Source organism: Bidens hawaiensis, unplaced genomic scaffold, assembly GCF_021521415.1.
Source record: "Bidens hawaiensis isolate Kalapana, Puna unplaced genomic scaffold, B.hawaiensis_p1.1 tig00010563_1, whole genome shotgun sequence".
Taxonomy (NCBI): Eukaryota; Viridiplantae; Streptophyta; class Magnoliopsida; order Asterales; family Asteraceae; genus Bidens; species Bidens hawaiensis.
In genome coordinates this window covers 513,145-530,488 of record NW_027491806.1, presented here as the reverse complement: position 1 = coordinate 530,488, position 17,344 = coordinate 513,145, and the positions used below count along the sequence as shown (strand labels likewise).

At 35.1% G+C, this 17,344-nt stretch overlaps 1 protein-coding gene across 1 annotated transcript; it reads right to left on the bottom strand.

Annotated features, from left to right (window-relative positions):
* Positions 1-6,328: 6,328 nt before the first annotated feature.
* LOC143535534 (uncharacterized) lies at positions 6,329-16,734 on the bottom strand. The gene is made up of 7 exons (XM_077029759.1): positions 16,470-16,734; positions 10,773-10,966; positions 9,509-9,629; positions 8,380-8,496; positions 8,190-8,263; positions 6,658-6,739; positions 6,329-6,569 (listed from the first exon to the last, which is right to left on the bottom strand). The coding sequence occupies exons 1-7, from the start codon at positions 16,732-16,734 to the stop codon at positions 6,475-6,477; spliced, it is 948 nt and encodes a 315-aa protein (XP_076885874.1). The 3' UTR covers positions 6,329-6,474.
* Positions 16,735-17,344: the final 610 nt, after the last annotated feature.

The following is a 17,344-nucleotide window of genomic DNA, read 5'->3' as shown; positions in this document are numbered from 1 at the left end:
ATTTCTAAAATTAAACCCTATTTAAGTCTATTAAATTAGTAAGATTATTTTTAAAATTTCTAAAATAAATTTTCATTAACTCTCATTTAATGTGATTTCCACAAATAAAAAAATGTTTAATGTTTATTTATTTATTACGTCTTTTAAACTAATTTTTTAAATACTTTATTTCAAAAATATAATTATTATAAAGATTCTTTTGATTTTCGTAAAACAAATAACATATGCCTAAACTATTAAAAGTCTATTTTCAAGCATATGTACATCTAAATATCCAGAATTTGCCTTATATTATAATTTAGTAAACTTGACTTGACTCTTGATTTATTTTACCATTTTAAAACTTTAAAGTTATCCTTTCGTACTATTGAATAATTAATATGGGAAAACTATATATATTATGTACAATAAGATATTTGAAGGTTTTAAAAATAATTTTTGTATTTAATCTTTTTTCAAATTTATATATAATGTAATATTTAATTTCATATATGAGAAATTGTTATACATTCCTAAATTATACCATGTATATAAACATTTTTTAATTGATGCTATATTCTTTATTCAGCCGGTGTATTACACGGGTTATTAACCGAGTTTTACAATAAAGAAAATAAACGGGTAATGAGTATCACCAAACCCATATAGCTTTTAAACCGGATTATAACATATCATTTATTTGTGAAATCATTTTATCATCAAACCTCAAGTATATTAATTATTAACTTTCTTACAGTAAATAAAATTAAAATCCAAACATACATATATAAATATTATAAACGAATAATATAAAACAACCCCCGTTTGGTTGAATGAGCTTGAAGCTTTTAGATTAAGAGAAAATAGGCAATTTCATATAATAGTAGCCAAGTTTCAAAAGTGTTTCAATTAGGTCACTTAACTTTAAAAAGTGTTCCAATTAAGTCACTCAACTTTCATATTTTATTAACTTAAAAGTTTTAATATGTTTTTTTAGCCTTTTTTTTAATTTCACATAAATCTTTTTATCTTTTCATTTTTTTTGAAGTTGCCGCTGGGTGGCGATGCTGATTTTATTTTTTATTTTAAAAATTTTAATATAATTAACGTTTATTTAAGTTTTTTTTAAATTTAACTACATGTATTGCAAATTCCGACCCCCACATCTTATCCTTCATTTATTTCTTGAGGCACAAAAAAAAATCGGTGAGACTCGATTTGAAGATTTAGTGATCCGATTGGCGGAAAATATGCATGAGTGACCTAATTGGAACACATTTGAAAGTTGTTACTATTCTATGAGATATTTCTCTTATTTATATTGTACTAGTTTGAGTCCCCTGTGTTACGGGGGTTTATTTAGGTTTTTGTTGTAATCGCTTTACTATTTTATATTTTGTAATGATTTGTTTTATTTTTTAATGTTGTTTTGTTTTGATTTAATATGTATATATTAGTTTATTATGTTCATTATTTTTTTAACGTTTGGGCTGTTTCAATTGAGATGCGTAGGTTTTTTAGAATTTAAACGAACAAACATAAACGAACATGAACATGCTAACTTTTTTAAATGAACAAACATGAATACAAATACTTGTCCTATGAAAAAAGGCGGTTGATATAGGTGACGATGGTGGCTGATGCATGAGAGAGGAGGTTGACAATGGTGGTTGATGCATAAGAGAGGAGGTTGACGATGGTGGGTAGTTATCGGAAGTTAACCAGTGATGGAGAGGATAAACCGGTGACGGAGAATATGTAGAGGAGATAAATTAAATTAGGGTTTGATGTTGATAGAGTTTCATAAATAAATGAGATGTTATAACTCGTTTAAGGGCTATCTGGGTTTTGTGAGACTTATGACCCACGAAAATTATTGTTTGATTATGAATGGTTTTAGAAATAAATGAGATGCTATAACCCGTTTAAGGACCATCTGGGTTTGGTGAGATCCATACCCGTGAATTCGGGTCAAACGCATGAGAAGTTTCAAATCATAAATGAAATAATCTGGTAGCTTGAAGAGGGTGTGTGGAGCAACCAGAGAAATTGTGATAGAGAAATTGTATTTTGGTTACTACTGATAAAACAAATATATTCCCACAGAATCAAATTAAACCACATAATGAAACCCAATTTGTGTGCTTCGACTCATAAATTAGGCATTTTGTTCCTCATTGACAAATTGTTACAATGGCACTATTTTAGTTCATACATGGTGCACGACTGTGTTAATCTGGCAAGTTAGTTTTACAAGCATTTTGGTCATTGCTATACCAATGGACCCTCTTTGAAAGTAAACATTGTCATGAAAAACATAATCTGCTTTAATTGTGAAGTAGAGATGAACTATGCAATATTGAGCTCAACCTTGATTTTTAAAAAGCTCGAATCAACATGTTTCCTGTCAAGCCAATTCATTTATTTTTAAATTTAGTTCTTTTTTCTATATTGATTTACATAAATATAAATATAGCGAATTGTGGTTTTGGTCCTTGTGATTTGTTTAAATTTTCCCTTTCAGTCCAAAAGTTAAAAATCTAAGGTGTCATTTTCATTGCAATTTCCGTCCTTTTCATTTACATATTTTGGACTGAAATAGCAAATTTTAATAAACCACAAGAACGAGTAAATGAAACTTTATGGACGCAAATTGCAACGTAAATGAAACCTTAGGGACCAAATAGCAAATTTAAACAAAAAGCAGAGACGAAAATCGCAGTTCTCTCATATAAAAAGATAGTTTTTTTGTAACATACACAAGTATAGGTGATCAAATCGGGTTGGTCAAAGGAACCGGAACCGGTTCAGAACCGGTTCCATTAGTCAACATCACTGTTTAAACCGATTCCATGTTCGAACCGGTTAGGGAACCGAACCGGTTCCCCAACCCTCGGACCCGGAACCGGTGGAACCGGTTCTGACCGGTTCCTAAACCGGTTCTTACACTGTAACCGGTTCCAACCGGTTACAGTGTAAAAAATAATTTTTTTTTTCGTTTTTTGTTTCCGCTGCTCGTATTTGTATAACATGTTAAATAAAAAAAACAATTAACATAAAATTCATTTTATTTACTTTAAGAAGTTCAAAAAAAAAAGGTTACATGTTTTAAAATATTCAAAAACAAACTAACAAAACATTAAACTTATAAATATAAAGTTGTGATATATTATTTCTATAAAAGCCTTCTTGTTCGTCGTAATTATTGAGTGGCGACTTATTCATCAGAATTACTTGTAGAAACGCCTTCTTGTTCGTCGTGCACTCGAACATCAAGTGGTGTTTCGTCTTCCAGAGTGGTTACGTGTTGAACACGATCGATTGAGTCCAAGTGATCCTTCAAGCAAATGCACATCTCCACCGACTCCGAATTCAGTCTTGTTCTTCTCACCGATATTACCCTGCCACTAAGAGAAAAAGCAGATTCCGAAGCTACCGTAGAAGCTTGGGCGGTTAGTAAATCACGGGCCATGGTGGCAAGAATCGGAAACTCGGTTTCCTTTACCTTCCACCAAGCCAAAACATCAAAAGTGCCATATTCCTCTTCGGATAAACCGGTAGAGAAATCATATGCACTATACCTTCCTAGTTCGCTTGAAGGGGTGTTACCCCTTTGTTTTTTAGCCGTTACGTTGCGAACGGTGTTCATAAGGCTAATCATGGGGTCTCGTACTCTAGGAGCACTTGAACTTGATGAAGACCCCCCCGGCGTAGGCATGTGTATGTTTGACCCATATTTATTTATATAAAAGTCATACATAAATTTAAAATTCAAGTTAAAATCATTTTGTGCCTCTGTTGAAAAGTTTGGGTCAACTTCATGCATATCTAAGGCTGAAAAAATTTCGTCTATCACACATTCAACCCCCGTAACATTTAACATTGGGTTTAAAGCGGCGGCGCAAGTAAAAATCGGTGGCAATTCAAGAAAGTATTTTTTTAATTTAAACTTCATTGGTAATATGATGTTTGAAAACATTGGACTTTTATTTTCAAATTCTTTAAGATTGTTAACGATTAAAAATAACTCCGAAAGAACCAAGGGACTTGTCGGATAATACGTTCCCGATAGTTTCGTAGTTGATGTTTTAAAAACTTCAAGAAAAGTCGATAAGTCATTGATAATTTCCCATTTCTCATTTGAAAAGGGGATTGCCAAATCATTCTCGGCAAGACTAGAATGAAACATTTGTAAAGTGTCTCTTTGTTTCAAAGCACTTTGAAACATTATGCAAGTGGAATTCCATCGATGAGGTACATCCCAATTAGCTCCCAAAGCTTTTCTTCCCGTATCTTTACAAAATTTTCTATAATCCATTTGTCTTTTTTTACTTTTCTTAAAAACTTCATGTAGCATTACTCTAAAATCGTTTATAACCGATGTAACCTCATCCAAAGCAAGTCCGTCTTGCACGATTAAATTAATGATATGTGCAACACACCTTGAGTGAAAAAATACACCATTGCAAATCGGCGTATATTTTAATTTTAATTTATCAACCGCCGATGTATTATTCGACGCGTTATCAAATGCAATTGAAAATATTTTATTTTCTAGTTTATAAGTTTTTATAACATAATCTAAAATTTCAAACAAATTATCTCCCGTATGTGGATACTCAAAGAGTTCGAAAGCAATGGTGCGTTTCATCATTTCCCACGATGACGGGTCTACCCAATGAGCGGTGACACAAAGATAAGATTCGGGTAGACCATGTGGAGCCGACCAAACATCAGTAGTTAAGTTTATTCCCGTATTTATATTTTCAAAATATGCAATTAGTACCTCTTTGGCCTTCTTCCACAATTTTAAACAATAACGTTTAAGAGTATGACGACTTACGTGAGTGTATTGTGGTTGAAGCGTATCTCGAATCATGGCGGTTAAGCGAGGGTTGTCGAAGTGGCTAAACGGCAAAGCTTCTTGAATCACAAACTTCGCCATACGATCTTGAACTCGATCAATTTGGTATGTAAATATTCCGCCTTCACTATCCATTTGCGTTTGTTGCGACTCGACGTTCTGTTTCAACGCCCTGCAATACGGTCTTTCGATGTGTTTCTTCAAATTTGAATTCGAAAGTGGGTTTAAATAAATCCCACAAAACTTGCACCGAGCCTTCAATGAATGGTCACTCAATTCAACCAAATCCCAATTGCACCAAATCTCTTGATTACGATTATGAGGTACAATACGAACGAAACTTGGTCCGGCGGTGGAACCTTGACCAACCGATGATTGTGAGGCAGCCATAACAACAAATATGAATATAGAAGAAGAGAAAACAAGAGATTAGAGAACTCAGAACGTTGTAATAGCGTTTTTTTGTATTTTTTTGCGTTCGGGTTTGCGTTTTGAGTGTTGTGATGAACCCATTACACCAAATACCTATTTATACTAGTAGTGGGGTGTTTGGGGAGCCAAAAAAACGGCCATTTTTGACCCCAACGGTCAAAAAACGGCCATAAAACCGTTTCCCAACGGCTAGAACCACTCCAACGGCTATAACCGGTTCCGAACCGGTTCCGGTCGAACCGGTTCCAGAACCGGTTCCGGTTCGGTTCCGGTTCCTACCCGGTCCACCTCCAAACATGTCAAACCGGTTCCGGATCGTCGGGTTGAAACGGAACCGAACCGGTTCCTACGAAAAACGGGTAGGAACCGGTTCGGTTCCGGTTCGGTTCCGTCGAACCGGTTCCAGGAACCGGTTTTGTTGTCCACCTCTATACACAAGTATAGAATTTATACACTAAAGGATTTATGATATGTATATTAAAATTATTATTTTGATTTTGAATTAAAATATTTATTATTAATATTTTGGCTTCAATTTAAACAAGCCAAACAAGTGAGCCAATGAACAGACTTTTCTCGTCTCAGCTCATTTAAAAACCCAAGCCGAGCCAGCTCAGCTCGTATACAGATAACAACCATAGTTTGGTTTGTATTTACAAGCTTTGAGTGATCATTTATTCACAAAAACCCTTGTAATAGTATCACTCAAGCAAGCTGGTTTCCTTTATTGCAAGTATAACTGAAAATACTATCAGATTAAACTATTGTGAAGGTTGATGATTTAATTTCTAATACCTGTGGTTTGCCCCTAGTATAAAACACGCAACAAACTCGAACAAAGTTAAGATATTTTCATCCCAAACAGAGTGTGCAAACGAGCCAAGCCGCTTGCAAGCTCGGATCTATAGAAAGCTCAGCCGCTCGCTAGCTGGGATTCTCATATATAACCCTCAAAGTTGAGTAGAACAATGTCAACTAACTTTGACTAGTTAGTTGACCATAACATTTATAAGCCTCTAAGTTCTACTAATTGACATTTAGCCCCTCTAGTTATTCATTAGACAACACATTTCAAATTTCTCTTCTTATTCGAAAATCCAGTTGGTACCATAACACTTAAAGATGAACGAAAAAAATCGATTTTGTTCTTTGTGCACAAATGTGGATGGAACATTAAATTAAAAGCTCACACCATTTTGTCATTCCTTGGAGTTCTTTGAATCCTTAATAAGCGCATCATGAGCTTCAAGAATTGATGAACGCGCGTTCGCTATTTCTACAAGTGTTTGCAGGGCTGCAAAAGTAACAATAGTTTATGTTATTAAAACCCGAGACAGGAAAAAGGAACATGATATTAAGTTAAATAGCGTTTGAAATTTCACCAGTCTCGAATGAAAGTTGAGACGCACGAAGCTTTGGAGAAACCAAAGTCCCAAACATTGATAGTACCTTTGCTCGTTCTTTCTGGAACCTCAAACATAAAAATTCAATTAAAATATTTACAATAAATTAAATTAAAAAAAATGTGAGGGCACAACAATACCATAATCTAAAAAGAAAATGTTAGAAGGGACATCCCACAAAAGGAAGTTGAAACAAAATTCAGGATCATGTGTATTCACTCGCATGATTGGTGATAGTAGTTAATTTTATTACTATTATCAACACTTTATTTTTGTTTTCTTATATGCACTTTATGCTATTAGTATAAAAGATTTTTATATTGTATGTCTGTAAAGGGGTAGGGGTGTAAACAAGCCAAGTCACTCATGAGCTACTTGAGATCGGTTCACTAAAAGCTTAAAAATGAAGTCAAACTTAAATGAGCTCAAGTCTAAAAATAAGATTGGTTAATAAATAAGCTCAAAGCTGTTCGTGAGCCTAAATGAGTTCAAGCTGACTCACTAGCCTAAACAAGCCTATTATTTATATAACTTTTATTTAATATATTTATACATATTTATACTTAACTAATTATTATATATAAAAATATGATAAAATAACTAAATTAGTAACTAAAATATCTGTAAAAACAATAATAAATTAATTAATAGATAACAAATGAGCCAAAGATCAAGCTTGAGATACTACTCATGTGCCGAGCTTGAGCTTTTAAAATAGAGCTCAAAACAAGCCAAGCTCGAGTTCCACGTAAGTTAAATGAGCCGAGCTCGAGCCTAGTCAAGCTCGGGCTCAGCTCGTTTACATCTGTTGCGGAAGTACAAATTATGGTGTTGGGTTCAACCAACACCATTCTGTTTCGCCTTTCATATAGAACGTATAACACGAGAGCTTCGAATGAACCCTATCTTTTTTTACAATCAAACCCATTGGTTTTATGAAAAAAAATAACTTTTAAGCCCATTACCCCTAGAAAGTTTACTAAATATTTTCTTATATAACTTTAACTGAATAAAAGAATTATTGTTAAAGTTTAACCAATTAAACCACTAGTCTTAATTGTTTAACCAAAGTTCTAAAAAAAGCCGATTGAATCAGTCAAAGCAGCAAACAAGTGACTTGCGACCATCCTTTCTATCTATCTGATTTTCGCAAGGTACGACCACTCGGCCAGGCGCACCAGCAGCGTCTGGAGTGGACTAGTCGTAGCGAACAATTATTAAATGTATCTTTTCACTATTTTAACTAACGTATTTTTATTGTGTGTTTTCCAATGACAGTGTATTTTAATTATTACATTGTCATTTAATAGGTGACCCGACCCAAAAATTTCAACTTCGCTTTGTTAAAATACCGACACCATAGAAAAAATATCCTAGCCCCGCCACTGGTTTACACCCGTAAAAGGGGGGGTTTAAGTGGGTGCGACCTGTCTATCCCCTTAGGACATACCCTACTATGAGTAGGATTTTACTGGGTACATTTGTTTAATATTTCTTTATTTTTCACTCACATGTTTCTCTGTTTTATGGGGTGATGTCATAGTTTCAGATCCTTTGCTGCTTTCCAGTGTACCCTCTTCATTTTCTAATAATAATAAACAGAAAAAAAAATCAAGGTAAGGTTTCTTTTGTATTGTAATCCTTACAAGAAAAATAATATCATTATAAGCTGCAAAAATACTAAAGAAAAAGAATGGTTACCAGAATCTTGACTGCTCAGATTTTCATTTAACTGCTCAATGTTTTCGTTCTTCAACGAGACAGTTTTATCATCAGTAGATGTCCATTTACATAAACTGAACTTTGGCGTAGAGCTAGCTGCGAGATTAATAAATAATTATAAATACCCATGATTTGTAAGCATGAAATTTTTAGACCACATTTTCAGAAATACTCGATCTGCCCCCACGCAATTGTGACAGAAAGAACTATAGCAACAATGATAAGGATTTATAAAAAAATATAGAAATTTATTTCTTATTATAAATAATATTAGGAAAAATAGTTGAAGCAATGGATATCTCCTAAAAAAAATACATAAAATAAAAATGATATGGTTGTGAGCGTCTAAGCATGTGATTTGTAGATGTTTCTGTAGAGTATGTATGCAGCTGAAAATCAAGAAAACTGTATGGTAGCATTTATCAGTTTTGTCTATCTGAGTTATGTTTTATTTTAACGGGCCAAATGAGTTAAAGATGAAAAGATGCTAAAAAATGGCAACTAGTCCAATGGACTGAAGTCAGCTAAATTGTAATTTTAACGCATAAAACATCCTAAATCAATATTTTTATAATTTATATTATTACTTTTAATAAATTTTTGTACTCCTATTTTCCAAGTTTATAATTTAGTCAAAATTTGCAAATTTTAACAAAAGTGTTCCAGGGTCAATACCGACTTGTTTCAACTAAAGCAAAAAATCTGGGCTGGCAATTTCACGACTCAGCCTTAAAATAATTATGTTTTGGGTTGGCACATCTAACCAGTTTAAAAAACGGATTGTGTTTGGGCGGACCTGTTTAACCCCTTTAGTAAAATAGGTCGACCCACCACCCTGTTTAGTTGACCAAGTCAACCCACTAACCCTTTTGTGATCCATTTAACCCATTTTTCTACAACCCGATTAAACATGTTTACAACTTCATTATTACCCACCAACCCATTTAGATAAACAAGTTTATTTTCTCACATGTTACTGTTTTCTATATTTGGTCCAAATCATATAAAAGCAAAACCAAAAGATATTCAAGGAACTCTCATCAACAACGACCAGGGGCGAGCGCGATTTTTGTGGGGGGGGGGGGGGCGGGGTGAAGGAAGTACGTACAATTGTCATAATAATCTAGTTCCACTGTTGTAGCAGCAGAATGGGGTTTAAGGCTAAGCAAGGTGGTGTTTACACGCGAACCGCCCATTGAATGCCGAGCACTAGCTAACTCCAGCCATCCCTGAAATCACATTATTAAAATAATATATGATTATGTCCGCTTTCTACAAATACAAACATAACCCCGGCACCAAAAAGAAACATTTTTTTACAAAACAAAAATAGGTTAAAATATACAACAAAGGGCGAAAATATCCCCAAATACTAATCAAGTGTTGCACTAAAGTTTTTTTGTTCCTCAAAAGTTACTCAATTTTCGTTAGGTGTTCCAATATTGTGAATTTAGTAGAGCAAACGAAATGTGAATTTTCATGTTAACTTGAAATAAGAGTTATGCAGCTGAAAAATCAAGAAAACTGAGCGGTAACGTTTATCTGTTTTATCTTTAACGTTCACTAAATAATAACCAAGTTTCATAATTGTTCAATTTAAGTCAAATTGAAAACAGAAAACATAATCACTAAATAGTAACACCAAGATTCATATATGTTTTAGTTGCCTTATTATAATTCAAAATATTTAAAATTTATAAATAAAATTCACAAGGTTGGAACACAAAGTTGCGTTACCATTGTCTTAATTACCTCCAAGAAAAACAAAAATACTAATTAATATGCAGCAATCGAACATGGCACGGGTACGCGAGAAACGAGTGACTCGACGCCGGTACTCGCGTAAACGGGCGCTGGTACGAGCGAAGCGCATTACTAGACACTGATACACGCAAAATCGGGCGCCTGTACATGCGAAACGCTTGTAATAAAACCCTAATCTTGATATTCTGTCTGCTACACATAACAGTTTCCAGATCCCCTATAACATTTGTCAAACGAACATTGAATTGGTTTAAGGAACATAATATCTGGAAACAACCCCGAATGCTAATCAAGTGTTGCACTAAAAGGTTACTCAATTTTCTTTAGGAATTTGGTAAGGCAAACGAAATATGAAATCCAATTACTCTTTAGTGATAATCAATTTCATATTAACTTGAAGTAACTGAGAAATCAAGAAAACTGAATTCTGTTTTGTCCAATTGAGCTTTATGTGAATGTGAAGAAACAAATCCACCAAATAATAACCATGGGATCTCAAACCCTAATTCTATCTGCTACATATAACAGTTTTCAGATCACTTTCATCAACAACCATCTAGTAGATCATATGATAAACTAAAATCATGGGATCGATCGAATCTCTGTACCTGGCGAATGGTGGAAGATAACGTTTCGATCAAGACGAGGTAATTGTCGAGTGAATCAAGAAACATCAATGTTTTGTCCTCCGTTGTTGATAGTGTAGAAATTGCACCTTTTTCTTCTGCTTCCATGGCAGCCAGGGCCGTTCCTGAGAGCTCAATGGCTTTAGTAGCCTTTGCATGAGTTATAAAAATGGAACCTAAAAATTTTAAGTATGTATTTTAAAGATCGGATGAATCTTGATGCTCTCCTAGCATTTTAGTGAGCAAACATCTCGATTAACTCATTATAACCTATACTTTTTTTTCGTTTTTGATTATCGGATAAGTGTGTAGGAGGCATAATTTTTGTAAAGCATACAAAATTATTAGCTAAAACTACAAATAGTCAAAGCATATTACTATTTAATTGAATTTATAAATGGAAATCAAATAATTTTTCAATGCATAATTGCAAAACATGAGAACAATAAACAATTTGCCCTTCACGAAATTGAAGTTGCTTCAGTTTCAACTTATGAGAATTCAGAATAAGACAAAGCACATCTTTAATTTCAAATAAACATAACGAAAACCTAGTTTAAGGGCTAAAATAAATGTTTCTATCTCAAATATTTAAAAAATTCAAACCTGGTGTGATGGTTATCAGTCGTCGTAATCGAGTTCACGGTTTGGATTACTGAAATCGAATACTGCCAAGCGCCAACAACGTATCAAACTGTCGTATCATCTGAAATCACAGGTTATGGTTGATTGGTCGCCTTCTCGTTGTTGGTTATGGGAACACCCTCACTGGCTCTCTATCGTGTAAAATCGCTGCAACTTTTTCTTTATTTGGGCCATTCCAAGTTTGGGGCTGTGCATTAGTCTAACTTAAAAAAATATTTGGGCCCCTTCAGGAAATGGGCCCTGTGCAGTTGCCTAGCCTGTACAGGCCCAAATACGGTCCTGATGGCGGCAAGTCTATCACATCTTCAACTGGGTGTTCGGAAAATGTTATCAGATTTTATCAGGAGTCTAATTGTAATAAATAGAAGTTGTAGGGTTCTAACTGTAAATGTCAACTAACTATTCAAAGTTAGCATAAATAGAAACAATAATTCTAGGGGAACCACCCTTTTTTCTAAAAAAACCGACCAATGCGTCGCTTATAGGGCCATACGCAGCGCATTGACTGGTTTTTTAGAAAACCCTACCAACTTTTGTCTTATTATTTTTTATTATGTTTTTTTAGGGTCCTATTAGGGACACCCACCACACGCCCTAGCATGTCACGTATAGGGCTATACACGGCGTATTAGGGTACGATTTGATGTCCTAGCTGGCAAAAGCTGAGCTAGGTTGTCAGATCATACCTTAATACGCTGCGTATAGCCCTATACGCGGCGTATTGGGTTTTTTATATTATTGGAGCCCCCCGGCTCCCCTGCCTCTCCATCATTTCTCTCTCTCTCTCTTTCTATCTCTCTTTTTCTTTTATACCCCTCACCATCTTCATTCAACCAACAACACAATTTTTGGTATATATATCCAAAATGTGTTGGTTCAACAATTTATTTCCAAAGTCGAACGAGGAGGAGCCGGGTTATGCCGCTAACGATCAGCCTGGCACGTTGTGGTTACTCGACTTGAACCAGGTTTCATTTTATATTTATTTAGTATGAAGTCGGTAGTTGTACATGTTAGGATAGAGATTTGGTGATTGGTTTATACTTTATAGGGACTTTTGAAAAACTACTATATAGACACCACCTATATGAGCATAATATTGTTCACTCAACACGCCACTACATTACGTTTTGTTAGAATTAAATCAGTTATTATAGTCAGCCTAAACAGTTTTACGGTAACCCTAGCTCGCCAGCCTCCCAAATTTGAACCAGGTTTCCCGTACTATTATCGTTATTACTAAATTTTTTATTACAATATCACCGGTATTATTATTAAAATGTTATTGTTATTAAAATATTATTATTGTATTATTATATTAATATTATTATTATTATTATTATTATGAATGTTATGATTATTATTTTTTTGTTATTAAAATATTATTATTATTAAAATAATATTATTCTAAATATATAATTATGTTATTATTATTTTAATATATAAATATTATTAAAATATTAATTTTTATATTATTATTAGTATTAAAATATTATTATTATTAGGTACCTGGTGTTGTTTCAGGCTGCGTGCGTCGGCTACGCCAGAGATTCAGATAAAGGTGCCAGGCGCCGACACGACATGTTCGGAGGTACGCTCTTAAAGTGTATTGTATAATGATAAAATATAAAATAATAATAACATAATACATTATGTTATTATTATATTATATTATACTATATCATATCAAACGTGACAAGACCCGTGCCCCGGTGCGGAAGCGTGAATAATGGTCGTTATTAACGATGGAGCTCGGATCTGAGCTAGGATCGAATCGTATTCACTATTGAAAGGTGCTTTGGACGGATGAGTAGTGTTTGGGAGAGAGCCTGAATCGATTACAATGAACAATAGACTGGATGAACAAATATATGTAATCGAAACACAAATAAAGAAGTGGCAGTATGATTTCATTCATCAAAAGGTTGTCATACAAATCACTCATACATACACACATACATACAATAAAGATCAGCCACCTCCAGGAGAGCTCATCCCGGAGGCGGCGGCTCTCTCATAGGGATAAAACCCTAGATCTCACCCAATACACAATACACTCATAACTAGACAAATTAGAAAATACATCTATTTATACTAGTGTAGCATATCTTGGTCTTCAATCCATCCACCCTTGGTTGAGACCAAAAATATTAATTATTTTTCACCCATAATTATAATAATTCGATGCGTCGGTCTAAAATATAAGTCCCAACAAAATGGGTGCTGGTTATGTTGGTGGGTTTTTTTAGAAAAACACACCAGTTTGTCTTATTATATATTTTTTTTCTTTTTTCTTTCTTTCTTTTCTTTTCTTTTGTTATTATTATTGTTATTTATGATTATTATTATTAATATTATTTATTTATCAATAATATATTCTTATTCGAAATTCGTCAATGGGCGTTCGGTTGCATGGCTTATTTGGGAAAATTGACATTGCGAAACGAACTTTCAATTTATTGGGTGCTTTCATTATGGGCATCTTGAATCAGTTACTGGGCTTACTTGGGAAAACTGACATTGACAAACGAGCTTTCAATTTCTTGGTTGCTTTCGTTATCCACATCTCGAATCTGGCTCTTTGATTTCTTCAAACACCAACTATCTTGACCGTCGGCCACCACCACCAACCGTAGTTGTCTTCACTTGAACACATATCATTTTTCTTGGGCCATCTAGCCTTTCACCTAAATCCTGCATGGCACATATCACACCACTTATATTAATGTTTAAACAATATTCAGAAAGTTTAGGATACTCTTCATCATCCGCGTCTTCTTTCACAGCATTTATTCTAGGACTATTGTAACATCCCGAAATTTAACCCGCTGACCAAAATCTATTTTTCGTAAATAAATGATATTTTTTTTTATTATTTTAAAAGATTCCAGATATTTTATTTAAAGTTATTTTATAAAAGTTTTTTTTTAGAAAAATGTTTCGTTTTATAAATTTTATGAACTCGACCCGTCTTGACCCGTAGGAAAAAAAAAAAAAACCAACCCGAGCCAAAACCCGAACCCAAGAAACCGAGTATATAAACGTAAGTTCAAGACAACTCCCCCATTTTCTCTTCTTCTCTCCCACTCCCACACCCAAACGCTCTCATTCTAGAGAGAGAAGCTAGAGAGAGAAAGTGTTCAAAACGCAAATCCGAGCCCGGAATCTTGTAGCAATTCGTTTTTGGTAAGTCCCTCTCGAAAATCATCCGTTTTCATAACCATTTTCGGCCTCAAATCGAGCAAAAACACCCATTTTCGTTTCTAGAGTTTTCGGGTCAAAAACCGTCTTGTTTTGGTGTCAAAAAGCAGGTCTTGGTGTATAAAAACACTAGGAATCATTAGTTCTTTCAATCCCGAGCATTTCCATGTCAAAAACTTCGATTTTGGGTGAAAAATCATGAAAATCGCGAAATCCCATAGGTTTCTCCGTCGCCCGGCTTGAAGGCGTCGACTCAGGACTCATTCGGTCGAACCAGTCGACCGAACCAGTCCATTCGACCGAATTGGGAAGCAACCGAATGGTCTCCACCTCATTCGACCGAATGAGCTTCGTATTCGACCGAACGAGTGTCTATTCGACCGAACAAGTGCCATGTTCGACCGAACGAGTTTTCCCAGCTGGTTCGACCGAGTGTGTGTCTAGTTCGATCGAGTGTGCCTCAGATTCGACCGAATGTGTGCCTATTCGACCGAATCAAGCCAGAACCAAGCTGTTTTCGTCTTTAAAACCTAGTTTTTGCTCGAGGTCGCGTAAGCTCGTTTTCTTAGACTTATAACGCGTTGTTAACCTTATATATATGTCAAATTCTAGGCTAAGGAGATCTATTGTAGCACCATCCTAACCCGAGATCAAGGTGAGTTCATAACCCCTTTTTAACTGTATTGCTTTATCAAACCACGGGGTGGAAATATGCAAAAACACTTTACTTCAAAACCTTTACACACTGTATTCTCTGCTTTTACACGCTTTCACTTATAACTAAATGTAATGTAAGCACTATCACAATTATTTTACTTACTCTATAAATTGTAACTTCACTATGAACTGCTGCCCTATGAACTGTTACTTTATGAACTGTTGCACTATACACGTTTGCTCTACACGTTATTGTACTATGAACTATATGCTCCCTACACTGTCGCTCTATGAACCACGGCCACTATCTCGACTGCTTTGGGTATCCTGCGGGACCCATGTAAGGCTCATCTAACCAACACTGACTCGACGGCCTTGGATTCTGTGTGAATCCATGTAAGTCTCGTATTCCTCGCGTGGCCTCTTATGTGTATTATGTGTTATTACTTGCTCTTTTGGTCTATCTGTTATGTGCAATTATCTCGAGTATTATGAACTATTGCGTTACCTCACACACATCGTAACTCTGGACTCTCCTCTCCACTCAATGACCCACGTGCACGCTTTTCGCGCACTATTATGAACTGTAATGATCCATGTACCCGCACTACGCTTTTACTTATGATCTGTCTTCTCACTTTGGATTTATAAACCAAAAAGCACAACAAAATATGCTGTAGGAGTGGTGGGTTAGCCGCTGGTACACCTTATATATAAACCCCTACAACCTATTTTGGTGCGCTTGTTCTTTTTCTAACTATTTTTCCTAAAAACCGGGATCATACTCAAACATGGTAGAACAAGTTGTAGGAGTGGTGGGTTAGCCGCTGGTACACCCTATATATAAACCCCTACAACTTGGTCTAGCATGCTTGTGTATGAAATCCCTTTTTCTTTTTACCACAAACTTATGTTCTCACTCAACTATTTTTGTAGTTGACGTTTTCCTGCATATTTTCAGGTAATGCTGATAGATGAAGAACAGGGATTTCTAGATGGCCTTAGGAGAAGACCGAAGGCGTAGTACTAGATTTAGTATCTGTTGGACAATTGTGGTGTTATTTGTATCTTTTGAACAATGTAACTTGAATATTTATGTATGCATTTCATTTAGACTCTTAACCTGTGTTATGGCTTATTCAATCTGCGACTTCGTCCACGCCCTTGGCTTTCCGCCTTTGGCCGGGGGTGTGACAACTATCTTGTTTGGAATAAGGCTTAGGTTTGGAGAATTTTGTGGGGAATCTGATTTTTTGTTGGTGGACTCGTATTTTGGGATAATCAAGCTTCCATGAGCCTTCTTTTCATCCTCTAGCCGTATGTATCTTAAAGCCCTGTTTCTGACTTCATTGAGATTCCTACATGGTTTTATGACAAGATCGTCATAGAACGGAGAATCCTTCTTTAGTCCCATCTTGAGAGCTTCAACAGCAGCTGCCATATCGAGGTTGGGATGTCCATAGCTTCCCTGCTAAATCTAGTTATGTAATCCCTTAAGGATTCATTATTATTCTAAACCACTCTGTATAAATCACCTGCCATTTTCTCAAATGATCTACTACAAGAAAACTGATTATTAAACAAGTTAATCAAATGAGCAAATGAGGTATCAGTATTGGAAGGAATACTCAATAACCACCTGAGAGTTTGTCCTGTCAGTGTTGAACCGAATCCTTTGCATAAGAAAGCTTATTTGATGTTAAATGGGAATAGGATTGATTTCCATCCTTTCCCTATATTCGGCTACGTGTTCCTCAGGATCCGTAGTTCCGTCATACAATTTCATGCTAGGAATTTGGAATCTTTTAGGAATCTCCATGTCGCATATGGGCCATGTGAATTTGGATAACTTGTGACTCCCTGAGGGAACCTCCACTATTGGGCTTATTATCCCAGGGATACCGAAGATCATATCCTTTATCTTTTGCAATTCCCTTGCTACTTCGGGGGACATCCCCGTATCCTACACAGATCCACGGTTAGTGTATAAATTTGCATTAAATAAACTATTACCAAGATCATGGCTAGGCATCTGGTATCCTAAGCTTTGA